At 46.8% G+C, this 20,679-nt stretch overlaps 1 protein-coding gene across 5 annotated transcripts in view; it reads right to left on the bottom strand.

The window, feature by feature from the left end:
* The window catches only part of ASTN1 (astrotactin 1), a 300,263-nt gene that overhangs the window by 68,877 nt on the left and 210,707 nt on the right, over positions 1–20,679 (bottom strand). For all 5 annotated transcript variants that reach the window (XM_086693494.1, XM_025920974.2, XM_086693496.1 and 2 more), the window contains 5 exons: positions 20,411–20,548; positions 19,749–19,899; positions 11,171–11,337; positions 7,954–8,148; positions 6,456–6,583 (listed from right to left, as the gene is read on the bottom strand). In XM_086693494.1, the coding sequence (XP_086549620.1) occupies positions 6,456–6,583; positions 7,954–8,148; positions 11,171–11,337; positions 19,749–19,899; positions 20,411–20,548 (779 nt within the window). The remainder of the gene's footprint in view (positions 1–6,455; positions 6,584–7,953; positions 8,149–11,170; positions 11,338–19,748; positions 19,900–20,410; positions 20,549–20,679) is intronic.

Below are 20,679 nucleotides of genomic sequence, written 5' to 3'. Positions count from 1 at the left end.
TGGGAGAACTGAGGCTCTGAGAAGCCAAGGCACTTGTCCAAAGTCATTCTCAATAAGCACATCCTTGTAGGTGCTTAGAGAAGATAAAACAGGCTATTCTTGCTTGAGCACCTTGGAGAAGGAGGGGCACCCTATTTGAATTCCAGTCATTATGATACATATAAAACTCTACAGAAACAAAATAATTATGCTGTAAGAAATTAAAAAAAAAACACCATGCTAAGTTTACAAAACCAATTTTAGCTTCATTTCTATGCCTAATATTTGCTGTGTGTGTAAGTTATAGGAATAAATATATATGTATATGCGTATGTGATATGTGCATATACATATATGTACATAATGTACATATACATTTATGTACATATATGTATATGCGTACCACATACGCATATACGTATATGTACATAAATATAATGGCAATATGTATAGAAAATTTAGATAGATAGTGTGTTTTAATATAATGTGTATAAATGTAATGGCGATAACACATACGCAGTGAGTTACCCTACCATTTTGACCCATGCTTCCGTGAGGCGAAATCAACTAATTTAATACATAAACTGGATGAAGAGGGGGTGGGATTAATTAGCTGCTTGTCAACTCTGGTCAAATTAGCTGAGTGACTACCAAATTTCCATTTCTGTGTGAATCATACAAGAATAATTATTGGTGAGGCAAAAAGAAAAAAAGGTCAGAAGGGGCACTTAATGAATCAATTGCTTAAATTTCATGTCAGGCCATCAAAGATAAGTTACTTGAAGCTAAAAGAAGGTTTTCCGTACTTTTTTTTCTTTCAAATGTTCTTCTTTCGGGGCATTAAGCTTGGTGACAACAGTCATACTTTGGCTTTTAACCTTTATGTTAATTTTATTTTTAGTTTTAGTTTTTAAAGTTTATTTATTTATTTTGAGAGAGTTAGAGACAGCATGAGCAGGGGAGGGGCAGAGAACGCGGGAGAGAGAGAATCTCAAGCAGGCTCCATTGCTGTCAGCGGGGCTCGAACCCACGAAGCCGTGAGATCATGACCTGAACAGAAACCAAGAGCTGGACGCTTAACCGACAGAGTCACTCGAGCACCACCCCCTTATGTTAATTTTAAAGGCATATAAATGAAATTCTAACTTTACAGGATTAACATCCCAGTCACATACCTCAAAGGCACATTTCGGTAGAGCACAAAACGTGCACTCTTTGTAGAACTATTGTACGTAACGCGCGTTCTCTAGTTACGTCAGCTCACTAGCTTGCGGTTATTTCAAAAAGACTATTAATAAAAAAGTGAGCAAGTCCAATCAATGAAGCCTTTTCAGTATATTGGAACACATTCCCTTTAATGGAGCTGCTTCCTGATGGGAAAAGGAACAGGCAGGACATGCAGTTCTAACACTGGCCATGTTGCTAGAAGGGCCCCTGGCTGAGTTCCTCTCTGGCGACCTAGCTGGGGGATCTTTTGGTTGCTGGAGGTTTCATCTGTAAAGGCAGAGGCTTAGCAGAGGCGATCTATTGCTTCCTTTTCAATCCTGAGATTCCAACCAGCTGTGTGACTTTGGGCTGGGCAAATCCTAGGTTTCCACTCTCCTATCTGAAAAGTGGTGATAATGGTATTCATCTTGCCTGCTTTACAGGTGAGCTGCCAGAACCCAGTAAAGTTATGGGTATAAAGGTATGTTGGGATAAGATAAAGTATTATACACACACATGGCTTCTATAATGTTGTCTTCTGCCTCATCACCCCTAATTGTATAAGCTTGACATTTCTTTATAGATGCTTTTATTATAAATTCCTAGGCTTTAGTTCAGAAAAACAGAGGAAAGAAAATTACAGCAGGGATGTCAGGGGTTAGGAAGGGGTAACAGTGTCCCATATTCACTCAGGATGAGCCAAGTTCACTGTCACTTAGCTGTCACTTAGCTGCTGAACAACAATCCTACTGAGTGCATTTCGGCTCCACCATGATCAGGAGACAGTTACAGAACCATCAGTGCTTGGGAGGTGTTATTTTGTGCCTGCATGTGGATAATATGTCCATTAGTTAGGAAGAAAGGGGTATTTTAAAGTATATGCTTTCTAGCCGGGTCATAGGATTCTTTCTCAGTGTGCCCTTGACATGCAGTCAGTTCTAGTTTTTTATTTGTTTTATTTTATTTTATTTTATTTTATTTTATTTTATTTTATTTTATTTTATTTTATTTTATTTTATTTTATTTTATTTTATTCTATTCTATTCTATTCTATTCTATTCTATTCTATTCTATTCTATTTTTATTTTTATTATTTGGGACACATCTCTCAATGACTCTTTTTTTCAAACAAAATATCTGACTATGTTTTCTTGAGAAAGAACATACTTTCCCCTATCTATGCTTGAAAAAAAGAATGACTGAATTGATTTCTGCACAATCAAGAAAGAAAGAGAGAAATGAAGAAAAGATGGAAGGAAGAAACAAGGAAGGAAGGAAGGAAGGAAGGAAGGAAGGAAGGAAGGAAGGAAGGAAGGAACGGAGGGAGGAAGGGAGGAAGGGAGGGAGGAAGGAAGGGAGGGAGGAAGGAAGGGAGGGAGGAAGGAAGGGAGGGAGGAAGGAAGGGAGGGAGGAAGGAAGGGAGGGAGGAAGGAAGGAAGGAAGGAAGGGAAGGAGGGAGGGAGGGAAGAAACAAGGAAGGAAGGAAGATTGGTTTCTCCTGTTATTTTATTTGAAATGTCAGGGAAATGTATTCTGCCCAGAAGTTTTAAAAGTCTGTTTCCTTCAGATGAACCCGAAGAAGTTCCAAAAAGATCAGAGCTCTAAATCTTTATGCAGGTTTAATAATTATGGCACCCACTGGCCCATAAATGTAACCAGCAGCCTCCTCTCCCTCCTTGGTCTGCCTCTGGTTTCTTCTTTTTCTCAACTGAGAGACTCAAAATACAGACAGGCATTGGCCAGACCATATATAAAAATAGAACTCCGCCCCCTAATCTGCAGCAAAAAGCTCAGGAAACCAAACTATTATCTACAGTAAGCACCCCAAGAAGCTAGTCTACTATCTATAAATCAGACTTCTAGAAGTCAGACCACTATCTCTGTCAACCAGTCCAGGAAGCCAAACAATAAGCCCTGTAAAAAGTGGCCCAACATGACCAGGACTTGACTGATACCTGACAGCATTCCTATCTTTGCTGTTGCTCCCAACTTAGGTCCGACCTACGTGCCCCTAAACATCTACCTGGAATGCCTCACTCCCAGGTAGTTGGCCCACCCTCATACCAAAAGCGTCCAACCTGGGCACATCTGAGGCCCTCCCTTCTTTCCTCTGCAGCTTTCCTACTCCTCTGTCAGCCCTTCAGTCTTGGCCAAAATGCAAGTGACAGCGGCTAAGTCTCTTGCTATAGCAAGCTCTGAATAAACAGCCTTCACCTGTTTTAAGTTGGCTGCTCTTCATTTATTTCCACACAACTTACAACACAAAAAAGGCTGGCAAAGCTCAGGGTTCTCAACTCTTATATTTTTTTACTTTTTAAAATGTTTGCTTTATTTATTTTTGAAAGAGAGAGAGGGAGAGAGCATGAGCAGGGGAGGGGCAGAGAGAGAGAAGGAGACACAGAACCTGAAGCAGGTTCCAGGCTCTGAGCTATCAGCACAGAGCCCGATGCGGAGCTCAAACTCATGAGCCGTGAGATCATGACCTGAGCCGAAACTGGATGCTGAACTGACTGAGCCACCCATGTGTTCCGTGATGAAGAGGGAAGCATTCAGCAAGATAAAGCACAAAAATCAATTATTTTCCAGTATGTTCTTCCAACCAATATTCTGAAAGATGGAAATGGCTATTAGGTGTAAAACGTTCTCTAGTTAAACAGGTTTGGGAATTGCTGGGTTAAGTGAGGCAGAAGGGATTTCATTGCTACAGGGCTTCTTGGGACCTGCTCTCTCTATGCTAAGGAGTTGCAAATTGCTGAGAGGTAGATACTATAGTCTTTCTAAACAATATTTCAAGGAAGAACCTATTTATAGTAGAGCACTGATTTTTCATGAAAAAACACCACCATGCTTGTAAATGCTGATATTGAAGCTTCTGAAGATCACTTTAGCTCTAAAATCTTCTAAGCTTGTAGGTTTATGGGCATTATAACCTATAATAGCACCTAGGGCAACATGATATGATATTCTCTATGTGACTCTCAGGAAAGATACGATTAAAATGTTACCAGAACTAGAAAGTTAATATAGGAGACATTTGGTCAAACGTCTCTTGAATTCTTCTAGTCATTCTGGGCTTTTAAAAAAGCAAGATTGAACCTTTGTGCAACAAATGTTAGACTTCACTCTCTCAAGGCCATGACAAGTGTAAATGATCTATATGGACATCCTTCTACTCCTTTTATGTCCACTATGCCAGACTAGGAGAGGCCCAAGGGTACAGAAGGGAAAGAAGTTTCTGTTGTGGATGAGGACTGGGCTTGGATTTGTTCCTCATTCCCACAGACGTAGAGTCGAACGTGCTCTTCTGATGTTTCTCAGATCTCTCCTCACTCCTCCAAAAAAGCCTCAGGTGGTATCCAGGACTCCTCTCTGTCCTCCCAGCCTAGTGACTGAAGCAAAGTCCCCTCACCTCCACAATAAATTACTACGCATGAAGTCTCGGTGGACCTTTAAACAGGAGACAGGGGGGCGCCTGGGTGGCACAGTCGGTTAAGCGTCCGACTTCAGCCAGGTCATGATCTCGCGGTCCGTGAGTTCGAGCCCCGCGTCGGGCTCTGGGCTGATGGCTCAGAGCCTGGAGCCTGTTTCCGATTCTGTGTCTCCCTCTCTCTCTGCCCCTTCCCCGTTCATGCTCTGTCTCTCTCTGTCCCCAAAAAAATAAATAAACGTTGAAAAAAAAATTTAAACAGGAGACAGGTTTCTTTGGTGTGGAACCTGTCCTGTTTCTGTGTGTCATTGTACCCCTCTCTTTCCAGGCATTTTACACACACACGGGAAGTATTGCTCAGCAAGTGACACGGAAATGAGAAAACCGGACTGCCTACCACTAGACACGGAGCACCAGGAATATTCTACCCACTTTACAAATATGAATTTATTTACTCCTTGTATCCATTCCATAGGGAAGACATTTTTCTATTCATTTTCACAGGTAAAAATATCGAGGCACAGAGAAGGTAGGTAACTTGTCCGAGATCACACAGCCAGGGAAGGGTTGAGCCCAGCTGTCAGGCTCCAGAGCCTACGTTATTAATTGCTACGCAACGCTCCCTCAGACAGACCTACTTCTAATCTGGTTCAGGTCTAAAATAAAGTTTGGACCATAAGGTCATGAACTTGATATCTTGAAAAGGTTTGCCCTCAGCACAACCCATTCTTCAGAAGAGGGAAGAAAAAGGAGAGAAAGGTATTGGATGGGGGAGACACAGAACGAGGAAACGAGAAGAATAATGGAGACTTGAGCACAGCAGCAGTGTAACTGAGCTCACATCCAGCTTTATAGCAAGTGATGCTGAGTTCCTGGTCGGCCGTCCCTTAGGGGTCCGCTGGACTTTTGAAGTGTCTTCTTCAGTCCAGGATGTGTTAACAGGGTAGGTCTCCAGAGGCCCAAAATGGAGGAGCATTCCCTGAGGTTCCTGCCTCTTCCAATCAACCCATACTTTAGTTCCATAATGAGCCCAGGGGAAGAATGCCAGCAGGCTCAAAACAGCATTGAGGGTCATCATCCCCAACTTAGGATGAGGCCCATGAGCCCCCCAGAGACTGCACTGCCTCAAATCACACAGCTAGAAAGAAAGAGCTGTGACTCAAAGCCAGGGTCATTCGACAACAAAACTCTACCATTTTCTCCTCCCTCGTGCTGGTCCATAAGTACCTGCCAGGGAACCCAGCGGCCCCAGTGACAGATATCCTAGGCTATGGTAGCCATCCACCTTCCCTCTGACTTCACTTTCTCGAATCCACCGAGACCTCTAAACCATTACATACCTGCTATGCCATTTGTTTTCAAAGCAACCCAATGAGACTCGCAGGGAAAAGTACTAACACTACCATTTTGCAGATGATTATATAAAAACATTGGCAATTTTACTGACAAATAATCCTACCAGTGTTTCAGGATTAAGTTCTTATTGTTTATTATGGAAATTACTCACTAGTTTCTCTTTTTTTAAATTTTTTTTAACCATTTTTTTCATTTCTGAGAGACAGAGAGAGACAGAGTGCAAGCAGGGGAGGGGCAGAGAGAGGGAGACACAGAATCCGAAGCAGGCTCCAGGCTTTGCGCCATCAGCACAGAGCCCGATGCGGGGCTCGAGCTCACAGAACACGAGATCATGACCTGAGCTGAAGTCAGACGCTCAACCAACTGGGCCACCCAGGTGCCCTGGCTGGTTTCAAAACCAAAATAAGTGAGGTCAAGAGTCTTGATTTTATGAAACCATCAGGAGCTGCCTGCTTTTTGCCAGTTGAGTGGGGCAGGACATACTCACCAGTCAGGAAGTCGGGGTCAGGGGTGGGCTCCGAGATTTCCTCCAGGCACTGATTCTCCAGGGGAACAGTGGCCACCACAAGACCATCTGGCAGTTGCTGGTCTAAACCCCGAGCAAAGTTGTTTTGCCTGGAAATAGAATAGATGGTCATTTCTGAGTGTTAAGGTGAATCCCAGTTCTTGGTGGGCAATCTAGATCTCAACCTACAATAAAAAAATTCTTCCTGGACCAAAAGGCTTCCCTCCTCCTGAACCCCACTTGCTGGACATGCCTGGAGTAGGACAGGGTGTGAGAGGTAGGGTGAGGGCCAGAACAGACGAGACATAAATCAGCTAAAAAGGTTATTCAGAAGATAGAGAACATTCTTCCCTTCCTCCCATCCCAGGCCCTACCTCCTGATCCACACTCCCCAAGATCTGGGCATACACAGTCTTATTTCTAGACTACAGAGAAGATTCCAGCCACCACAAGATTAGTTATGACATCTCACTGCTTGCCATTGGCAAATGAAGTCCCAGCCTAAAAGGGGAAAAGTCTACTGTCTGTAACAGAAAAAGCAACTGATTCCAAGAACTGGCTTGGGTATTTACTCTTGGTTTGCTCATAAGGGTCCAGGCCTAGGATGTTACCGATTACTGGTCCATATTATAACATTCTCCTCCTCCTCCTCCCCTTCATCATCATCATTGTCTCCTGGGAAGCATGGGCTCTGAGGAAGATGTATTCTAACAGCCTAAGACAGACTAGGAACAGGGGTCAAATGGAGAATCTCCAAGAAGTATTCTAAATCAATGTCTTCAAATATTTTGCTCTCAGGACCCCTTTGTAGTCTTAAAAGTAAATGAAGGCCCCACATAGATTTTGTTTGTTTGGATTTTATCTGTCAATATTTACCATATTAGAAATTGAAAGAGAAATTTTTGTCATATGTATTAATCCATCTAAAAATGAACATATTGTGAAAAATGATGAGGGGAGTGGCATTACTTTATATTTTTTGCAAATTTCTTTTGCAGCTGGCTTCTCTCCTCCCCATGCAACTTACTGTAATGTACTGTTAGGGTTGAAGTGAATGAGGAAAATCCATTCTCTCTGTAGTTGGGAGAGGCAGGACCTTGTATAGCTCCTGAAAGGATCTCAGGGACCCTCAGGATCCTTGGGCCATACTTGAGGACTACTATTCTAGACTGACTCACACACTGATTCTTCCACTCAGAGCAAATCAGAACATGAGGATTCTCTGGTGGCTCCCATGGGAAATCTGCAGTCCCTGCCTGGACAAGACAGAAATTTATTTAACACTTTTTTTCACCCTGAGGAAGCACGGTTCCCAGATTCTGGAAAGAGGAGAAGACCATGGGAGAGAACACAACCTGTCCTTTTAGGATGCCGTTCCCCTTGCTCTAAGATACAAAGCTTTATGCTGACTTTAAAGCTCTTCAAGGAAGAAGACCCACCAATGGCGCCGAATAATCAGTTCTATAGACATGAGAATCACCTGAATGTTCCTTTCAGCACTTGCCCAGCAGCGACTTCCTTGGAATGGTTGTTGTAACCAAAGAACATTTCCCCAAAGAGGGTCTGGTTCATGGGAAGCTCCCTGCTTTCCCCACAGTCACCGCCCTCTGGGCAGGTCTCCGCGATGAGCTGGCAAGAGCGTCCATCCACACCAAGCTTGTAATCCTCGATGCACCTACCATGGTGGAAAACTCAAGATAAAAAGCTGTTCCATCAATGAGATATGCAGTCAACTCAACCCAACAGACTGGGAAGAAACACCTCTGGGAGAGTGCTGGGTGGTAAAGATTATGAGTATCCCAGGTTCATTTTGGTCCCTTTAGAACTCAGTTTCTTAAGCCTACAAACCGAGTCTCCTTCCATTATGTGATCATACAGAAACTCTCACCTTTCCTCTGCAGACAAGTGCTTTCAGAGCTTTGGAATGCTTCCTTCTCTAAGTATATCCTCTCCCAAATAGATCAGGGGAAGAGTCACAGGCCATAAGCTTGTAAGCGGGTTACCAGATTGAAATCTGAGATATTCTAGAACCTTTCTCCAGAACCATCAGTGTGGCCAGACCCTGCATTTGTTTGGAGGGTAATTAGGCAGCAAAAGGAATGACACTGGGCTTAAGAAATTAATAACCTTCTCATCTGGTCCTGTGACAAGTCAACTAGGAAATTAGAAAGATCGATCATCTTCCGACTGTGTTCTGGGTGAATGTATTCAAACACAAGATCGTCCCATGTTAAACACCCCCTCCATTCCGAGTAGCCTTCCTGAACTAAATAGACGCTAGGGCACGCTGTGTGAACACCTCCTTGGCGTCCCTCCCCATTAAGCATGTACAGTTACTCTAACGGAAGAGCAGTACTGATGTTGGTAAATATGGCTCAGTGACCCAGCAGTCATTAATGGGACCTTATTTGTAGTTATACTGAGAAAAATGTAATTTGTTAGTTCAAGGACTACTTTGATAAACCCATCATTTAAAAAGCAGATTAATTTAATGTGGGTTTCTCCTTAAAATATACCGGATTTAGAATTTATAGATGTTCGTGACATGAAAACACATCATTTATCACTATCTATGGTAATTTTCGTAACAAGATAAAGACCTCTCTTCTATATGGAGGAACAAATAATCACAGTGTTAAGTGGTGAGAAGTGATGATGGTGCCCTTTACTGGGTGACCTTGGGTGAGTCGATTAAACTCTCTGAGCTTCAGTTTCTACAACTGTAAAAGGCGGGGGAAAGGCTGCTTTGCAGAGCTGTTGAGAAGATCAAGTGAGACAACGAACTTAAAGAACTTACAGTGTCCCCGGCAAACAGCAAATACTCATCAAATCCTGCTATCGCTATCATCAGCAGAGGGACGAATTAGGTCCGTGTTACCGCAACTCCAACGGTTCATATTCCGCATTTGCCATTTACAGATTTGTGTTAACTGGTATGAACTATAGCTCTTTAAATGCCTGTGATTTAGTCTTTACACAAAAGTGTGAAGTCTTGGAACTCTTTTGGCAGGCCATATACAGGGGCTTGGAGAGTGCTAAATTCACACACGTACCAAATTCTGACTGAAATCAGAAAGAGAGTCCAGGTAGGAACCTACTGCATTAGTCCAGGCCGCAGATGTCCCCACAAGGGATTCTACGGCTCCAGCCTAGGTCTGGGTCAAGGCAGTGAAGTGGCTCCTTCCTGGAACCATAACTCACTGTTTCTGGAAAGAACCGTGAAGCCAGCCGATCCCCTCTCAATCCCTCCTAAGTGTCCTGACAGCTCCCCCTTCCGCACTGCCCCGCTTGTCCCTCCTTCTTGGTGTTCATACATGTGTCCCACCGTAAACTCCTTTCAGGGCAGAGGCCAGTCACCTCTCCTGCGGTCTCTCCTGTATCTAACACTTAACTAGGTTCTCTGCACAGACCAGATGCCCATATGTATGTTTACTAAATAATTTATGAAAGTATCTCCATTAATTGAAGCGGGCCAGCCGTACCCCACGACGTTATAGAGACGTTGCAATTTAGAACAAGTTGCCACTTACAGAAGGGAATTTTACAAGAAACTGAAGGTAAAAACCATCAATTGAAAAGAAACAAAATACAATGAAATACAATAAAATAACATTAGCACTCCACCCAATAATCCTGTCATGATTATTCAGCAGGCACTGGCTTTTAGCGACAAGCTAGCATAGCTTTATTATTATAAACATTGATTTTCATTGCAAGACTCTTAGATTATGAGATCCTTGAGGGCAAGAACCATATGTCATTCATCTGTGCTGCCCGGGGGCTGGCATGGTGTGTGGCATAAAGCATGCACCCTCCCTGACAGCGGGGGAGACGGGTGGGGAGGGGGAGAGGAGGGAGGGAAGGGAAGGAACAGGGAGAGAGAAGAAGGGAAGGAGGAAGGAAAGCGGAGGAAAGGACAGGCAAGCAAACCATGAGTGTACAAGAATGGGCCAAATCGTTATTTACTTTATAAATATAACATGCAATGGTCTTTAAATATAATTCTGGTCAGTGGTATAAATGTAAATTTTGAGGGAACCACAGAATTAAAGAGAGAGAGAGAGAGAGAGAGAGAGAGAGAGCACCTGGATTCTAATCCTGATCTTCCCGCTTACCAACTCCCAGTCTTGAGGAGCATCTTAACCTCACGGTGCATTGGTTTTCTCCTCTGTAAAATGGGGTGGCGCTGCCTGCCCTGTTCCCTCACACATTTATCCTGGGAACAAATGAAATGAGGGCTCTTTGACTGCACCGAGGAATGACCAGGTCAGGGGGAGGGTGGCTGCATAAAATGCTGGGGCTTTGGGGGCAGAGTTTAATCATGTTTCCACTCCTCCAAAGACTTCTCCCTCCCCTTCTCTGAGAATTAATTCGTTTTACACAATCTTTCCCAAGCTTTTGGGCCATAAAACCCTTGTGTCACAAAACACAGTTAACACAGTTGCGCAGAACAGTTTGGAAAATTCTGGGGTATGCTGGCAATGACTGCGGTCAGCTTCCTCTCCCATGGGGATGGGACTAGACTTTCCCTGAGGGTCCTCTCAACTCTTGACTTTTAAAGTGTTGCTCTTCCGGTCCTGCAGGCTCTTTCTTCAGAGCCTAAGGGCTGGCCTAGGGTGACCGGTTCATTTAGATTTACTTTCCTGGCTTTAACACCGACCATCCCGCATCCCAGCCTCACGGGCGGCTCGACTCACCCACAGAACATGAGGATGTTGTACAAGGTGGGGTCATCCGGGAAGGGCGCCATCTGCTGGAGACACAGCTGCTCACAGCCGCCATTGAAGCCATCTGAGCAGTCCACCCCAATGTGGCGGTCGTAGCAGCCAGAGCTGTCCTTCATGGGGCTCAGTCCGGACGGGCACTGGAACAGTCAAAAAAACATCCATGCAGGGAGGTGAATCAGGGGACTGAGTTCTCGGGGAACCAGAGTGTAACCACTCATGCCTATTCTTAGCACTCAGCCTTGAAACCATTAACATTGGCAAGTAATGCACGAATTTCCCACCGTGCTGGACTCCCATTAAAAGCAAGCGACCTTTTTGACATCTTGCTTCTTTTCTCTGGGCACAGATCACACACATTTGCATTAAAGCCAGTTCCTCTACACGGGCTAGAAGGGGACGTCACAGCAAGACAAGAGTGAGGTGTGCTGGCCTCCCAACTGGGTGGCAGCAGTGGGGCAGAACTGAACAGCAACAGCAGAGACTTCTTTGGACTAGTTGGACTAAGGAGAGGGAGTGCTACTGTCTGCACTTAGTATTAATAGGACTTTTTTTTTTTAACATGCAAACATGTTGCCAACCAGATAGCCGACGGTGTTGGAGAGAACGGGCAGAGCCAGGACTTCCAGCTGGAAGGAGGAAGTGGACTTTCTCCGTGACCCTGGAGGGAGATTTGACTGCTCTCCTGGAGGGAGTGGCCGGACCCACAACCCTCCCGCCTCAAGGACGCCTGTGGAGGACGCGACACAAGGGCATCTGCTACATGAACACCCACAGGTGCTGCGCTTGGGTCTGGGCTTTGTCCCAGTGTCCTGGATGCTCTTATTGTGCAACGATTAGCTTCTCTGCACGGCTACGTCCTCAGTAAATTCCCCAGGAGTGCCAGCAAAGATAATCCAGGCGGAGATGTCAGCCAGAATCTGGGCAAGACAAAGGGGCTTGGTGAGCAGGGGGAGCCCTCTCACACACCAGGCCGGGTCTAACTCATCGGTCTTACTCATTCAGCTCTCGACACATCCCCTTGAAGTACGGAGCATGATCGGTCCCATGGGACAGGCGAAGAAGCCGCAGCACAGAAAACTTAACTTTCCTAAAGTCCCACTGCCGATCAGGCAGGACCATACCTAAAACCTGGCAGGCTGAGTATGGGGGTCCGCGACTCGGCCGCCGCATCATTAGCTTCCACAGCGATCTGTCTCTTGCACCATAGTCACTGTTTACTGAGCACTTACTAGGAGCTGGGCATTACGGTGGTGCTCTGGGTATTTCGTCTCACAGCACCCTATAGGAGGGTCCTCATTTAATCCATACGGAAACCATTAATATTGCCAATTAACGGCACTGGAGCCCGCCAAAAAAAGTCAATGAATGTGTTTCGCCTTCCTGCTTCTTCTATCTGTTCAATAGATTCGGCACATTTGCACTACGGCCGGAAGAGGGGTTAGTAACTTGCTCAGGGCCAAGCCGCTAGTGTGGGGCCGAGCTGGGGGTCTGTCTAGAGATGATCTGCTTTTAATGACCGTGCTACACACACTATCAACTAACGAACGCGCTCCTCCAAGACCAAACCGGAAAACGTTCAAAACCTGGTGGAACAGCGTCAACCCTCCCACCCTCCTCCTGCCCTGCTGCCTGGCTGCTTCTTTCTCTCGACTGCCAAGCACTCTGGCCTAGGAGCCCGGGGCTGCCGCAGGTGGGCCTGGGAAAACCCGCCTCCCCTCCCCGCAAGATCACAGCAGGATGCGCACTGTTTGCTGACACTAATTCTGCAATTTCCCAAACAAATGGCCCCTCGGTGGGCCCACCGGGCTACCAGGCTGGCCCATCCCCTTCCTCCCCATGAAGCCAGCTGGAGTGCTGGAAGGTGAGGGCATTCAAAGCCACTTCCAAGGGCTGCCCCACGCGGTGCAGACCCAGATGTTCCAGATGATGGTAAACAAGCAAATGAGGCAGCTGAGGATGGCACCCCATGTTTTGTTAGCACCCCACCCATCCACCTCCTTGGCCATCCGGCTGTTAGGGCAGATGTGCCACCAGAAGGGAGCTGGCTTCACCACTGTGAGGCTGCCCCGCATGGATGTGGAAGTTCGATTGGAATTAAATGGGCTGCCCTGGTTGCTAGGAGTCCTTTTTCTTTTTTCCCTTCTGTGAAGCTTAAGAAAAGCCCTCAAAGTAGAGACAAAGCCAGTCCTCCTGTCGTTCCCACGTGTGGTTTCAACGCTTGCATCGGCGAGCTCACCAGCCAGGACTCCCACCTTCCCAGCCACCCGCTTTTTTTTCCACCTGCTTGTTTCCATTAAGCGTGATTTCTGACGAAGACTTCACCAAAGGAAACCCAAGCAGGCTTTGTTCCAGAATTCCAAAGCCTGGCATATCCACAACTTGCCTGGCCCTGATGTCTGGATGCCCACTGCTGTGCCAAGTTGGACCACCTGATATTTACAGTCTCTCGGGAGATCTGGAGAGAAGATGGTTAGCTGCCTTGTCCCAGTTGCATTGTTTCTGTTGTTCTTATAAGCAAAGCGAGAATAACAATAACAGCCATCGGGAGTTAAGCAATTCTGTGTGCAGGACAATCAATATATATTATCTTCAATCGCAACAACACAGACTTTTTCTCACCTCGCTTTACAGATGAGCAAACTTAAGACTCAGAAAGATTAAGTAGTACCTTGTTTCAGGTCACAGAGGTGGAAAATGGCAGAATCAGATTTTGGAACTAGATCTATTTGACCTCAAAGCTCAAGTCTGTCTCTTCTACTCTGCTGTGCTGCTCCTCAGGTGTGAGAAAACGTGGACTCATTGGAATCCCTAATGAAATAAAGTCAATTCAATACATCAACAGGTAAAGCAATCTGGTAGACTTGTTGTTTGTTTGATTGTTTTGAGCAACTCCCAGAGTACATTCTGGGATCAATTATGGATTTGTAGGTTTAGCTTAATATTCTTTTTATTTCTATTTCTCTCTGTGTCTCTCACTCACCCTTCTCCTTCACACACACACACACACACACACACACACACACACACACACACATTATGGGTACAAATATTTATAAGGCAAAAACACTCAAAACGTCCAGAGGGATGACCCTGAAGGCAAGACAAGCTCCTCAATCACTGAAAAAGATGCAATTATCTTCACTGCACTGTAACTCACTTGGTCTGCAGTTCAGGGAAAAATATTCTTGAAAGATTTCCAGGAAAAAAAAGGCCGAAACTGAAAATACAGTTTTCTTCTCAACCCTGGTGGAACCAGAACACCCATTCTCCAACAGGCCCGATCAATCAAGTTTCCCACGGTTGACGTTTGTTTTTGTTTTTGCCCACATGTTCCTTGTACTGTTGTGGTCACATTCTGGACTCCTCAAAATCTGAATCTCAATACAAAAAAAACTACTGGCTCCAAACCATGCCTTCTTCTTAGAAGTATTTGCAGCCACAGCCCAGTTGTCAGGAGAGAAATCTTGCCTCCAGGAGGAGTTGGTATTTTCTCTTGGCAAGTGTTGGCCATTCTCACCTCCTGGTTTGTGCACAAACTCTCCACTTACTCCTTAAAAGAGCACTGTTTGCTCAGGATGGAGCCCCAAAGTCATGTATTAACTCCTCTCATATTAGGTTACATTTAGCAGTCCCAGAGCCTTTAGAAACAAGGGGCTTAAAAAGAAAACTCTGTTTATTATGGCAACAACCCTTCCCCATCAAGAAGGTCTAATAAATGAGCTCATATTTTAGCGACCCCTAAACTACACAAGGTTAATCATCTTTCATGAGATGCTCATGGCTTCTTGACTTATTACTGGTCTAAGGCATCATTTGCTAATGAGATTAAAATGATTCCCCCCCCCCCAATTCAACTTCTTTTCTTCACTGTCTCTTCCCTCTTTTTCTCCCAATGATTTTTGGTTGATTAATTACTTATGAGTCTAGTCAAATCTCACTAGGCCCGAGACATACACCCTTCTGTTCCAGATTACGAGGCAGATGCTGTTAGCCGATGAATAGGAGTGATGGACACGTGAGTATGTTCGGGGCCCCTGGGAGAAGAGGAACACATTCCCGCAGGTGAACCTGCCTTGCCTTACCTGGATGATTCATAAGATATCCAACCATAATGTCTACTCCAAACAAGCTCCCCTTGACTACATGGCGATCTTCCTTTTACAAATAATGATTTCCCTGACTTTTCGATGGGCTCTGACATGCCAACCCAAGCCATGCAGGACTTCTCCCAAGGGGAAAGTTTGGTGGAATTAAATTTATGTTTCAGCTTCCTGCCCCCATTTCTCTGAAAGCCTCTGAGGCATAGACTTCTGCTTACTGTCCTACAGAGAGAAAGAGATATGGTCATCTGTAATGGTCTCTGCACATCTGTGCTCCAGCAGAGGTGAAATGACACATTTGGTGGGAAACCACTGTGGGCAGCATGTGGACAGAAGGGCGGCAGGGTCACTGGGTAATTCAAAGCTCATTAGAGCATAATGCTCTGGCAGGCAAGGTCATGTGTTCATTACACGGGAATGCGGGACAGCTGACCCCTTGCCTTCCAAGGCCACGGTCTGCTCACCTAAGTGCACACGGATAGTGCACAAAGCAGAGGCATTTTTTGGCCACTTTCAGGAAGAGTGTGGAGATGAGGAAGGGGCAGTAGAGTTATTTTAGAGCACTGGAAATAATTTTCAAACCTTCTAAGTGTTTTAACTTAAAACTCAACAGGTAGGCTGGATGAGAAGAAGGATGGCCTGGCTCAAGCTGGGAATGGGGACCAGCATCCTGCCCACCAAGTCTGCCCCAATCCCACTGCCATCTCCCACCTGTGGCCCCCAAGGGTGTCAGCAATATAACCTCCGGAGCCTGTGAACGCGTCCCTTTACATGACAGAAGGTGCTTTGCAGGTCAAGTTGAGAGGGGGAGATTATCCTGGATTATCCAGGTAGACCCAACGTCATCACAGGAGCCCTTAAAAGCGGATGAGAGAAGCCGAAGATCAGAGAGCAGGTGCTACAGAAGAATGGCCAGAAAAAATGCAACGTAGCTGGCTTTAAAGATACAAGAAGGGGACCAGGAACCAAAACCCAAGGGCAGACGCTAAAAGCTAGAAAAGCCAAGGCAATGGATTCTCCCCTGGAGCCTCCAGAAAAGAATGCAACCCTGCAGATACCTGATTTTAGCCCCATGAGACTCCTGTTGCATTCTCACCTAGAGAGCTGTAAGATAATAGATGAGTACTGTTTTAAGCCACTAAACCCGTGGTCCTTTGTTACAGCAACAATAGGACACTAATACAGTCACTTCGCAGGACCTTAGGGAACTTCACAGGACACAGAGTCCCCGCTCTGGTGCTTTCCAGGGAGGCATTACAGCTCCCACCTCGGCACAGTAAGGACAACGGGTAGAAGTAAGACCCAAGTTATCAGCAGCGGGTGGCTGACCTCTGCTCTGGGAACCTTCCCAAAGGTTCAACAATCCCCGCTTTGGGAGAGTGTTCTGGTTGGGAACTGAGAGACCGTGGCTTCCACAGGTCTGTGCCTTTCACGGGCATTTGTTTCCTGTCCTCAGAGACAACATAAACAATAGGGCAATTAACTGGGTAGCAATTAACCCTGTGGGAGTCCATGCGTAACCGAGAAACGTGTCCTGCCTTCCTAGAAAGAATGAAGATTGAGCAGCCCATGTGCACCAGCCCCACCTGTCTGGCTTGCAGCCAATCGGGAAAATGCACAGGTGCCTCCTCTTGTCCCACATCCCTGTCCCTTTCCCAGGTTCCTTCAGGGCCAGTGTGTTCGGAGTTCCTCACCTCTTTCTCCTTCCACAGAAACATACCTCTCCTGAGAAGGCTTTCGGTTGGGCACCCAGAGTACTGAATGTCAGGGTTGACGTGGAGAGGAGAACGGCAGCCCAGTTCACCCAAACGGTGCTCCAGTGCCGCCCAAAGGCCCCTGGCCCTGGCCCACACCTCCAGACGACTCTGGAAGGCTCTGCTATCAACATCAGAGCTCTCGCACAGTGCTGACGTCTGGCTCAGCTCACCGTAAGTCTCAGCCGGATCACAAGGGTCGAGACGCGGTACGTCGGCCCTCACCCTCCAGTCCTCCTGTCTCAGGGATCACGCGCGTGATGGCCAAGGAAAAACAGTCCGTTGGGTGGCCTGCCAGTCACCCGGCCCCTCCTCCCCCCAACAGCCACGTGGACCAGTGACTTCAAAGTATTATGCTAATCCCAAGCACTGGTATAATTGCGTGACTTTCTGCCGCGGCTCCAACTCTAAAACGCAGCGCGGCCTTATTGCAAATGCATATTCATCAGAACTATTCCTGCTAGCTTCGTCTCACAGATTACAGTGTTAAAAGTACAAAAATACACCAGCAAGGCTACGTGCCAAGTAAAAGGGGCTAGGATCACCAACAGAAGGCACTTGACAGGCAACCGTTCGGGGCTCAGGAAAGGGGCAGAGAGGTGGAGAGCATATCATGTATAAGTGTACGAAGGTGTGAGCGCGCTCCGATTCAGCTGGGACCGCCCGGGGTCGGGGGGAAGGTATTCGTGCACGTGCACACAGTGTTTGAGGACTCAGAGGGACCCGAGAGAGTGGCAAGGAACGAAAGGTTGAAATCTGAATGAAGAAATGCAGGTTGAACGGTAGGGGAAAAGGTGGCTCGGCTGGGAGCTCCATCAGACAGTGAAATTGTCTCCCAAGGGACCCAGTTGGGAAGCTCATTGCTTAAGACGTCTGAAAGCGGACCAGCCAAAGGGAGGGGAGCCCTGTGGGACACCAACTTACACCCCCCCCCCCCCCGCCCCGCGTCTGCCTCTGGAAGACAGAACCCGCAGAGCGCTTCTCTTGGTCCTTGCCCGGTGGTCCTCTGTTTTGCTTTGCCTTCCTCTGATGGACCGGCCAGGTCTCCGCCTATCTGCCCCTCAGCTCTCTCCCTTTTCTTTTCTTCCCTTTCTTTCCCTCCTCAGATGAATTGGGCTCCTGTCAGCTGCTGCCTGATCTGTGAAAGTCCTGGGAGGCCTTAGGGCTGAGAGAGTCCCACCCTGGATCCCAGGCACATATCCGTCTTTGATGGAGCACAGCTCCCGGAACCAAGCAGGTGCTCAGAGACAGGGAAGGGGTGTGTGAAAGAGGGATTCGGCCCAGCCTCCTCACAGCTTGCCCCTGCTCTGGGTCCCTTTCCTGAAACACAGCTGTCAGATTGGGAAGCAAGACGAGGCACCATATTCTCCCTCAGCTGAAGGCTCCTGGCCCTGCCCCAGAAACACAGCAGAACTATGTGTCTCAACAAACCATCTCTCCCTCTCCTTTATGCCCACTTTACATCTGGCTTTCCTGTCTGTCTTCCTTCTTTGTCCTCTCCTCTCTGTGAGGATTGCATCATTCTGCCCTTAAAAGAAAGGAGGGCTGGTAACAGAAAACAGTGCTGCTGGGCATGAAAATGCCAATATGAAGGCTCGGGCAGCTGATGGCTTCATCCGCTCCTGCCTCCATTTACCTGCATGGTTCAGTCACTCTTTATCCACAGTGCAGGAGCTATCTTAGTCCACTCTCGACCAAATGGCCTATTTAGGTCCTGGCATCGCATATTTACGTGTAGCCAAAGTCTCCATAGCCGATAACAAAGCAGAAAACCACCTTCGGTGAAGTAGAGTTCACTGCTATGGTGGCAAAGGGGACATATTTTTACTTTTCCCTACCGTACCTGGCGTAACTTACTTCTTTCATCATTCTGGTCTTAGGTAGGTTTCTCCTAAAATCTCCTACTACAGCCAATGTGATCTGACCCTAGACAAAGTAGAATTTCCTATTATGGTCAATACAGTCTATTTGCTATTAGAGTCAATGTCATAGTGTTAAGCAGCTAATTAATTCTCAAATTGTTTGGGGGCAGCCCTCACCAGTTAGATTGTAAGACTAGAAACAAAGAATCCTGCTATGTGATCCATGAAATTTCACTAGGATAGTTATAGTGCACACAGTAGGCGCTCTATAAATTCTTCTTGATTGACTAGTGATTAGCTTCTCATCTCTGTCAAGAAAAAATTCGTAATTTAGACTAGACAGTGGTTGACAACTAGGGAGGGATCATTTTGACCTTCTCTCTTTTTTAAAAGTACTTTTTAAAGTTTATGTGTTTTGAGATAGAGAGACAGAGAGCGAGTGAGCAGGGGAGGGGCAGAGGGAGATGGAGAGAGAGTCCCCAACAGGCTCCGCGCTGTCAGCCTGGAACCCGACGGGCGTCTTGAACTCACGAACTGTGAGATCATGCCCCGAGCTGAAATGAAGAGTCAAATGCTTAAACGACTGAGTCGCCCGGGTCCCCCAACCTTCTCTTTCTAGTTTTTTAAAGATTTTATTTTTAAGTAATCTCTACACCCAACGTGGAACTCAAACTCAAGAGCCCGAGATTAAGAGTCACACGTTCCGCCTACTGGGCCAGCCAGGCGCCTGGTCTTTCATTCACAGTGTATTTGCGTCCGTATATCTGCATTATGTGTTATCCTGGGCGCCCCCCAACCCGCTGGAATCACAAGCCTGATGGGGCAGACGTACCACACAACCAGTGGAGTCCAGCTTGCGGTCTGAGATGCAGCGGAAGTTCTTGCTGCAGCCCCCGTTATCCTTGCTGCAGTCGCGCACTGGCCCAAAGGAATCTAAGAGAACCTCCAGGCTGTCAAAGGAGGACGAGGTCATCAGCTCCTCTCTGTGGGGAGACACGGGGGGAGGGCGAGGAGTCAAGGCAACTCCGGGTACAACAAGTAGCATCACCTTCCAAGTTCCTCTCTAGTCACCCGCAGCACGTCTCACTCTCACGAAAATTAAAGATCAGCCACATTCTGAGCCTTGAACTAACAAATTATGGACATTCTCCATATCTGGGAAATGAGCCAAGGCTGTAATGCCTGGTCAAAGAAGGAGGTCTAAACTTGGGCAAGGAAATTAACATTTTATTGCCTGTCAGTCCTTAGGGGATGTGGGAAGTGCTTACAAACTCTAATTTTATGTCCTCTCCCAGAGCATGAGCCTTGGGGTGTGCAATATTGACCCAGATAGAGTAGATCCTGGCACCGTGGGTACAGGGAATCTGAAGGCAGCCTGCCAACTTCTCCTTTCGGCTCGTCGTGACTCCTTTCCTAGCTCCTGGCACGGGCAGGTAGCTCCTCACTCAGCGCCCCAAGCCAAATGTGGCCCCAGCACCCTGGGCCCGGACTCACCTGACCTCCACAGCGTCCTCCATCACTGTCATGTCCGTCTTACACTTTGCCGAAGGGTTGATGGCCAGTTCAGCCGGTGGGATCACAAAACTCTTGCTGAGGGGCAACCACATGCCCTCCCCAAGGGTGTAGGTGAATCTGCAGGGACACCAACACCAGGGGGTTACAGCTGGGGAGTAACCACCCCGCCAGGGGACCTGGCCTTTTGCTGTCAGGGGCTTCCTTCTCGGCCCTCGCCGCCTCTTCAGGAAAGGGAGCTGGCCGCCATG

The sequence above is a fragment of the Puma concolor genome, chromosome E4, assembly GCF_028749965.1.
Source record: "Puma concolor isolate L17-30 chromosome E4, mPumCon1.1.hap2, whole genome shotgun sequence".
NCBI lineage: Eukaryota > Metazoa > Chordata > Mammalia > Carnivora > Felidae > Puma > Puma concolor.
This window is presented reverse-complemented; position numbering and strand designations above follow the sequence as displayed.